Raw genomic sequence first — 9,513 nt, 5'->3', positions numbered from 1 at the left:
CCGGCATATCATCTTGAGATTTACGAAGTCACCGTAGACGCCTCGTCGTCGACGGAAACGTCTCCTCCCACTGAATGCGCATCACCGAAAATCCTTAAATAAATACAGGAATAAATGCAAGCACCAAGATTTGAACCCTGATGGGTTTGGGATATCACAGTCCCTCTAACCATCCAACCACAGATTGGTTCGTGATTTTCTCGGCTAAGATATAGAAAACCGGACCAAGTTTAGGCAATATTTGTTTCTTGATGCGCAAACTAATTTTACAGATCAAGTTTTTACATGGAGACATGTATATTGTGTGCTAAGTCACTTGTCTTTTCGGTGGAAGACGAACAAAACAAATCGACAATCAGTTATGAAAAAATGAAAAATATGTAAATGTAAGACCGAAACCGCCATGTTTTAAATCCTTCCCTGTCAACACAAGATAACTAAATTCTATTTTATTTCTTGGTGCACAAATTGAATTTAGAGATCAAGTTTTTACATGCACAGATATATCTGGTTCCAAGTGACACATCTTTTGGGTGGAAGACTAACCAAACAAATTGAAAATCAGCTTAAAATGGAATATATCTTTTGGATGGAAGATTAACCAAACTTGAAAAACGGAACGTTTGTAAATGCCAAAGGCCATGTATAATCCTTCCTTGCCATCCAAAATGCCAAGTGGATGACAAAACAAAATGCATGGATGACAAAATAAAACAAATGCACCAGCCGGGAATCGAACCCGGGTCTGTACCGTGGCAGGGTACTATTCTACCACTAGACCACTGGTGCTTCTTATGGGAAATTGGGAATGCCGAACAACTATCAGGAAGACCAAACTCATGGTTTTCACCCAAAGAGTCTGGAAGTACACCCAGAAGTTTTCAAAATGCAATTTTGATCGCCACTTGTCACACCACTTTTCACATAAGATCATCTGCTTTTCTGGCCAGCGAAATACAACATTATAAACTCAAAGAAAATATGAATTATTTATCTTGTTAAAGTACAGCAAAAATCCCTTGCCAGCTTGTAGAAGACGACCGCGGGAAATACTACTAGCGGTTCAATATTTCAATTTACAACAACCTTCATGCATGCTCAACAAGTCGGAGTCTTCCCCATCCCCCTTCTACACTCTGCCCCAGGCAACGATCACCCTTCCCGTGGGTGTTGGATGCATGGGGTTGGCAATGGTAAGGCTCCTTGAGGCCTTGTTTGCTTGCTAGTGATGTAATCCACTTGTGGTTCGGTGTTTTATATATAAAGCGGGGCGAAAGTCTTTTTTGATAATCCATCAGTGAAATTAATTCATCTAGAGATGTTGCCCCTCTAGACGTTAAGGTTTTTACAATCCGGTTTTTTATTATAACTAGTAAATGCGTGCATACAATGCACGTTGATATTAGGAAGAAAATTAATTACACATTGGTATTAGATAGGATATGACTTACGCGTTAATTATGTGATTACTATGGAGGTTTGTATTTTGTGTGATATTAATTCTACGCTAAACATGCTAAGTGCTCACCATTTGAGCAATTTACGTCGTTGGATTGATATGATTTGATTGATGGCCGAGATTACTTGAATCTGCCTCTTTGTCTTTTTTATATTAATAAAAAATTGGCATAGATAATTGGATCAATCATTTTTTATAATGACATCATGTTCAACCCCGTTGTTGTTTCTAAAAAGAAAATCAACAACAGTCAAAACTTGCAAGGACCATCCCATGGTTCCACCTGTAGATTAGTCGAAGACATTATATTCCTAAGGTATCAACATGTGTACATGGACTTTCTTCCTATGTTGATGAGACGATCCATATTTCAACCCAGAAACTACAACTTTTCACTTATAAATAAGTAAGGGTCTGTTTAGGACACATCTACAGGTGGTCTATTTTTTTGTCCTAGTTTTTTTTGTTTCTTGTTGATGCATTATATACTTGTAGGAGGTTAGATGTGACATCCTTAAAAAACATCTAGATGTGAATTAAACAAACTGAATAAGTAAATAACTCAGGCTTTCAACCTCAACACTACGAACTTCCAACCCAATCAGTCTAATAAACCGACACATACAAAGCTTTCAGCTAGTTTTTTCATTCACATGTTCCACTAGTTCGAAGTTGCTGCTCTTGTGGACAAAGTTGATGCAGAAGTCACTGGGAAATAATAGTATCATGCAACTCTGCATCCAATCGAAGAGCGAAAGTGATAATATTATAATTTTCAAAGAGATAGGCAATGTGTTCTCGTTTGTTTGGTTTTTGAACTTCAGTGTGTTCTCGTTAATCTCGCAATGGTATTACGACATCATCTCTGACAAGCATCTCATGCACTGCGGAACTACATGCCAGTAGTTAAATATCAAGTATTCGTAACACAGATACAGAAAATGGTGAACACGGAAAATATTGATTATTAAGTAGATCCATCAGAACAAAATGCACCGAGGGCATTGGCAGAACACCCAAGGGCAACCCTCCGATACGATATGTACCACTACCAACAGAAAAATGCATCCAAAGATGCAGCTGAGTAAGTTGTGCTAAAAGGAAAAGCACGAAAACTAAAACTGCATTGGCTAACTAGTAATCTCACATTTGCAAACAGGGCACAGTTTCTTTCTTCTCAGCCATTCGTCGATGCACTGCAAGGTGAAAGCAATTTCACGTCAGAAATGCAAACACATTACATAACAAAGGACAAGGGTTATTGCACCTGACAGCAAGACTGCATACCTCTTTGTGGAACTTGTGAAAGCATGGCAAAGTGCGGATGGTATCTCCGAAAGATGGATTTTCAAGGCAGACTGCGCAAGGCTCTTCGGTGCTAGTTGACTGTAAAAGAAAAAGGACTAGTCAACAGGACTTCTTACGGAGAAGCCATAAAACAGGTGCCACTATGTAAGTACTGACCGACTAATTTACCTGAAATACTGACTGAGGCAAGTTATTGATCTGACTTTCCGACGCACCAGTATGCTGGTGGTTATTTTCATCTAACGCAAGTAGCGCATCATAATCATTTCTGCAACAGAAGCTCCTTTAGTAAGTGTTCAACATTTGTACAACTTATTTATTTACCATCAGCAGATTGTATCAACTTTATGTTACCCTATCCACTACGTAGAGAACCCAGAAGAGTAAATCAAAGATACATTCAAGTCGGAAAACAGTTTATCTTTTAGAAGACTGTAATCACATAAATATGACCCAGCTACACAATACAGTGAAGCTGCTATACCATGATGCAACGCTACATGTAAAACAATCAGCAAATAGCTAACTGAATCAAAATATGTAAGTTGTTTCAAGTTCTCAAAATACTCAGCCAACTTCACTCGAGCAGTGGAAATAGAACAGGGAGGCGCCACTTACAAATCGATATTAGGTTGAATATGCGCAGCACGATATCCGGCACGAAAAGCCCTCTGAAAAATTGACACTAGAAGCTGTTAATGATCTTCGAGAATCGATTCAGGCAATCACAAACTGTAAACTCAAGGAAGGTTTTACTTGATGCGAGAGTATACTACACATTTTAGATTACTTTAAACAGCTGCTCAACATATATACAACCCATTGCTTACAAAAACAAATTTGTGACACAAAAAGGACACCCTCTCTGATAAGGAGAAGGAAAGTCATGTTCTGAGGTGGTTCAGTACTCCAAGGAGATGAAACGCAACCAATTTGGTAAATCGTGAAAATTCAAAGCATGGAGATTAGAAAGTTCACATGGAAGTCACATACAGCTCATCACAGGAAATCAGTGTCAAAAAGTTTACCGTGATAGGAATGTTCTGTTCGTAGTAGGAAGGCATATAACTTCGTTATATAGTTAATACAAACTAAAAGTACACACAAGCTGTCTTGACTTAATTTCATGCCATTCGGTATATACTTACAATAACTTAGGCAGTAAGATTGAGTTAAATGTGAATGACATCGAAGCAGAAAGATATGGCAGTCTTATCTTTTAAACCTAAAAATCTTCCTTGAAAGTAGTTATAGGATTTAAAAGGTAGAGGAACTACAAGGGCAGGAGAGAAGCAATACCAAACCCAAAGTTACTGGAGCTGCATTCTGTATATGGGAAATTCCCGTCTCATATCTGGCCCTAATACCACGCTGAGAAGCACTTAAACGCGATGCCCGTGCAGCTCTCTAGCCAAAAAAGGATAAGAAGATAAAATATGTCAATCTCCACACATGCAAGGTATTTAGTCATAATGAATATTCACTATATATGGGAACATCCTTCGAAGTAAACAAGGTTGTTTGACCTGTTATGAATAGCATGAATATTCACTTAAGCATAGTCAACCTAACAAATGCTTACCAGCATTGTTCTGATTTTTAGCATGAATGGTCACTTAAGCATAGCCAAACTAACAAATGCTTATCAGCATAGTTCTGATTTTAATGGGCGTAGCAATTGAGAAGCCGGGAAATTGCTGCTAGCAAAGCTAACGAAGGAACTGCGAATGTGCAAGCTAGGTTTGGAGCAACATAAAGGGAATGCATCAAAAAGAGGCATAGTGATTTTAGTTTAAATAAAAATATCAAAGATATCAACTAACTTCCAAAAAACCAACAACGAGACAGGTGTTCTTACGGTATCGTTGGGAAGCCACCTTGCAGGTGCTCTTACAGCTCGAGATGTCCGTTCTGCATCTTCTTCATGTTGAAGTGACATTGCTACGATTGCATCAATCTGCTTTATGAAAAACAATTATCTCACTGAAGAACTAGTAGAACCTCCAAGAAGTTGAGAAAAATACACACGCACAACACAAATACAAGGTGCGGAAAGAGATGATCAAGAATTACCTCTTCTCTAGGAGCAGCACGAGGTGTTTCATTGTAAAGCTGCTCCTGAAGTTGCCGAGCCAACAATTCATCAGCCTCCAACTGTGCACTTACGTTAGGATCAATCGAGGTTCTATTACTGCGGCCACTCAGACTAGATCGAGCTTCAGGGGAAGATATGTCATCAATATCTATTACAGAAATATTATGACGACGAGTGGTACGATTTCTGCCAGCTGTTGCGTCTGAAGATGCAAGACATGAACTACCAAGTTCATTAACAGAACTAGAGCTTTCACCAGGATGATAGGAACTTGTGGCGTGTTTCCTCTTTCCTTTACTGATCCTTATTGTCCTATTCCTCAAACTTGCAGACCGTGCAGCGGCTGCTGCACCAAATGAGTTATTGCTGTCTTCTGCTGCGGTTTCATGACCCTGATTAGATGGTCCAGAAGATCCAGATTCCATTCCAGAAGTACTGGTCGTCTTACACAACAATGACACGGGTAACTTAATAGTATGATTATGTGTTGTTCTCCAACCTTGCTGAGAAATGCCAGTACTGTCGTCATTTACAAAAGAAGAACCTACTGGGGCCCTTGGACAAACCCTGCAACAGAGGGTGAATAAGATTCTAGATACGTGACAGATGTCTAAATAGTATAAAATATGAATTAAGCATGCTTCCATTTACTGAACAAAGTAGATTCACTTTTTTTAGCTTCTACAAATTCAGTTGTGTTTTAAACACTACATTGATGTGCATGCACTAAAAACTTTATGAACTCCGATTCAATTTCAACCAACACACATTAAAATCCGGGATTGACCTATTGCAATGTTTGGAGAACAAACAATTCTTCAATACGTTGTACTCGTCTAGTACACAGAGAGATAGGGCATACCTCATCGTATCAGCCTCTCCAGCCCGCTCAATTCCCATAACATGATGGATGATTTCTTTGCCCTTGTTCTTTAAACCTTCAGAACAGTTACTGCTGCTTGCTTGATTTGCACCCTGTGGAATTAGAGTCCCCCCAGCACTGGCTGTTCTGAACTTCTCGGATGCAGTTGTTTCCATATAGTTTACAGAGGCTCCATTCTTTGTTATTGTTGGTGACTTATCAGTAAGATCAATTATAGTTCCTGTATGAAAAACATCATCCTGAGGATTTCGATAGTGTAATACCCCACTTGTAGAGCACATTTCCCGCTTTTCATCAGCAATTACACTTGTTTTGACTACGTTAGAGGGAGAAATACAACCATTTCGCACCAGCTTTCTCCGAACCACTTGTCTTTGAGGAACATCGCATGGTGTACTTGAGAGTCCTGCTGTACCCGGGATATTGATCGCTTCTCTTCTTTCCTCCCTGGGACCCGATGCTGGAAAAACATCAGAACCTACTACTTCCTTTAGCCCATTAGAGGTGCTAATTTTTGCTCTGTTTCGCGGGTTTCCCACCGTGGTAGTAGGAAGAGCTGACCCCACACCAAGAAAGTCCACATGCCGACGGCTTGTGTCTCGATGACCAACCTGCCCTTCTCTGGTTTGGCAGCTACTGCCCCTTACTCCATCACCGCTACAAATCATGTGATTTGAAATGCTGCTGCTCTGATCCAAATCATGACTGTGAGCCCCATTCCCGTTCACAACAGATTTCCCAGTAGTCCTATCTAACTTTGGTGGGGACAATTTCCGAGCCAATTCAGCTTGTTTAAAAATATTGTCAGTGTCTAATGGTGCAGTAAGTTCACTAACTGCATCACCTCTACTTGATTGACCTTGGGTTGAAATATTCTTGATCTTAAATTTGAGTCTCCGGGCTGGTGAAGGATTTCCAGCCATCCTTGTTACACCTCTCGTAGCAGCTGAGCTTGATACAGCGCACACTGACTGCTGTACTCGGTCAGGAGTGTCAGGAACCTCAAAAATGTGATCAGTGTTCATGTCAACCATATTATCCCGCCACTTATTTCAGTTGCAGATAAGTTTGCCCCCCCTTAACTTTTACATGTAAAAACACGATCACAGAAGTTTCTCCAACACTATCTGCAACATGCAGAGAAATGTTACAAAAAGAGCATAACTACTGCATGTCCTCATTACAAGATGATCTTCAGGAAAAAAAATTATAAGTAGCAATCGAAGGTGAGAAAGCTAGCTAAATTTTTATGTAGGAAGAACAGCTGCTGTGTGACAGAAAAATACTAGAAAAGGTAAACTAACTCCATGGTGATGGCAGAGAGGACACCCTGGCAATGGCTGGTGATTTGGCAGGTGGTGGTGGTTACTGGGGATAGGTTATTGAGCAGGGAGGAGAATGGTACAGAGGCATCAAGGAACGGATGATATTACTGAAGATCAGGGAGGTCAGGGCAGAGAGACCAGCAGGTGTCACCGCAGTCATGGACAGTGGCAGTGGGCACCATGGGAAGTGTGTAGGCCGGTGGCTGGGGTCAGGATCTAGTTTGACGGGATAAGGAAGGAATTAACTGAAAGTATAGATAGAGTTGGGGGTCAACAATGGTTGGATTGGATTCAACAGTTACAACATATCACAGTGGATTTACTGGAAACAGACACACCGAGCTAGAAAATATATTGCCAATGAAAGAACGGGTAATAGAAGCAAGCAACAGATGAATACTCTATATGCTAGCCATCACATAACAACATAAGACCATCAGGTTAAACGAATTTAACAGCAATTTGCATGGACCACTGAGCATATCAACCACCTGCCATCTTCCCCCAGAATGAAGTGTTAATACTTTCTATCTGCTATCAAAGTTGCGGCTTAACTGAGACAATTCAAAAGAGTACACATGATCTTGCAGTAAATGAAAATCTAATGATAAGATGCCCTGTACTCGCAAGGAAATCGGCCCCCCATGATCCGCCAGTTCCAGGGCCGGATCTAGATGGCGTGCACCGGCAGACCCCAAAATTTCTCGATGTGCCAGTGGGGATTTTAACTAATTTACTAATCAAGGATGAAAGGGGGGTCATACCTCAGCAACCGAACGGCCAAAATTGCGGACGGGGTCGAGACACCAGGGACGCGATGGGTTGAACGGGAACGGGAACGGCGACGCGCGTGAGAGGCGGAGGGGTTTGCGCGGGGTGGGGCGGGGCGGCGCCGGTGTGACGGATTGGTAGCCGCGGACGCTGAGGGCGCGGCGGCAACTCTATGGAGTCTACAGCCGCCTCGGGTCGGATTGGGGGCGACGCGTCAGGACTCCGTTGGAGGGGGGGAGGAATAGGACACCGGTATGCTATATAGGACGGCGGAGAGCAATCCGTGGAGATGTGGATTTTGAATCCGGATCGTGGGCGCACTTTTGATTATATAAGTAATAGTAATAATTAATAAAATCAAACTAGAGGCGTGTTTCTTTCTTTTTTTTGGCAAGGCTATTAATTAGATTTTTTTCTGACTATATTTGATTTTAACTTGGGCCCGCAATTTAAATGTCAGATCTAGACCGTTCGTTCGATCAACCTCATTTAATAAAATTAAACTAGAGGCGTCAACTGAAAGCAGGCATCCACCCTTGTTTAAATGTCAGATCTAGACCGTTCGTTCGATCAACCTCATTTAATAAAATCAAACTAGAGGCGTCAATCTACCACTGTTTAAATGTTAGATCTAGACCGTTCGTTCGATCAACCTCATTTAAATGTCGTTCGGTCAATGCAATGTTGGACTCTCTAACCTGCATTTTTTTTTCTTAAAATGAAGGCAAAAGGATTGCATCATCCGTTAATTAATGGAAAACGATTCAGATCAGACGGCCGATCCAACGCGAGCATCCGCCGCCTCTCCCGTGCGATGTGCGTGTTGCGTGGGACCCATCCAGCATTATCTGTATGGAGTAGTTCCCTTCATCTTTATCTCACCCACACCAACTGCTCAACCTTTTCCTTTCTTCCATGGCGTTTTGTCTCTCTCAAGCCTTTTCTCAATCTCCTACCCAAATCTCCTACTAGATGATGTTGTTTTTTGCAGCTAGTGCGTGGTTCAGGGAACTGCGACTGCATGCAAGACCTCGTCCATGCCGCCCCTGACCATCACTAGCCGTGCGAATAGCGACGGTGTTGTCAGCAACGGTGGCAGTGTTTCTGAAACATCATCTTTGTTGCAATTTTTTCTGCAATATCCTGTGTGTTGCAAAAGCTCCTTCAATAACATGGCAAAAGAATTCTGCAACAAAATCTCTGGTGCGAAAATTTTTTGCAACAAGGCTTGTGTTGCAATAATGGAGGACGTTGCTAGTTGCAAAAAATAAAATCTGCAACAAGATCTCGGTTGCAAAAAAATTCCGCAACAAGGCTTGTGTTGCAATAATGGAGGGTGTAAAAAAATGTGCAACGAGGCATGCGTTGCAATAATGGAGGGCGATGCTGGCTGCAAAATATTTCCGCAACAAGGCTTGTGTTGCAATAATGGAAAGTGTCGCTGGCCACTCGATGCACCAGATCCGATGGCTGGCGACCCGGCCGATCTTTTAAAACGATCCGCCGGCTGACGCGTAGCTGCCCCCTTAATTAATACATATAAAGAGAGTTGTCCAATTATTCGGCACGAGCGGTTAACTATCTCAAAAACGGTCAACAATAAAAAGAAGGAAGTTGTTCAGTTAATTAACGGAAAAATGAGCAAAATAATCACAACCCGTTGAGCGGCACA

At 41.5% G+C, this 9,513-nt stretch overlaps 1 protein-coding gene and 1 non-coding gene across 2 annotated transcripts; both read right to left on the bottom strand.

Annotated features, from left to right (window-relative positions):
• Positions 1-718: 718 nt before the first annotated feature.
• TRNAG-GCC (transfer RNA glycine (anticodon GCC)) lies at positions 719-789 on the bottom strand. Its single transcript has one exon. It is a non-coding gene; the product is annotated as a tRNA-Gly (tRNA).
• Positions 790-2,396: 1,607 nt separating this feature from the next.
• LOC147986220 (uncharacterized) lies at positions 2,397-8,084 on the bottom strand. Its single transcript, XM_087544559.1, has 9 exons — positions 7,835-8,084; positions 5,725-6,872; positions 4,841-5,429; positions 4,626-4,724; positions 4,067-4,174; positions 3,386-3,438; positions 2,936-3,035; positions 2,747-2,845; positions 2,397-2,655 (listed from the first exon to the last, which is right to left on the bottom strand). The coding sequence occupies exons 2-9, from the start codon at positions 6,777-6,779 to the stop codon at positions 2,590-2,592; spliced, it is 2,169 nt and encodes a 722-aa protein (XP_087400685.1). The 5' UTR covers positions 6,780-6,872; positions 7,835-8,084; the 3' UTR covers positions 2,397-2,589.
• Positions 8,085-9,513: the final 1,429 nt, after the last annotated feature.

Source organism: Triticum urartu, chromosome 2A, assembly GCF_056163025.1.
Source record: "Triticum urartu cultivar PI428250 chromosome 2A, HENAU_Tu73, whole genome shotgun sequence".
NCBI classification, from domain to species: domain Eukaryota; kingdom Viridiplantae; phylum Streptophyta; class Magnoliopsida; order Poales; family Poaceae; genus Triticum; species Triticum urartu.
The sequence above is the reverse complement of the archived record's forward strand: the minus strand, read 5'-3'. Positions and strand labels throughout refer to the sequence as shown.

Coding starts and splice junctions, on each gene's coding strand:
- LOC147986220 (XM_087544559.1), bottom strand. CDS start 6,779: ATGGTTGACATGAACACTGATCACATTTTTGAGGTTCCTGACACTCCT. Junction 4,725..4,840: donor GTGCTGCTCCTAGAGAAGAG/GTAATTCTTGAT, acceptor TTCATAAAGCAG/ATTGATGCAATCGTAGCAAT. Junction 3,439..4,066: donor CTCCAGTAACTTTGGGTTTG/GTATTGCTTCTC, acceptor TCAATTTTTCAG/AGGGCTTTTCGTGCCGGATA.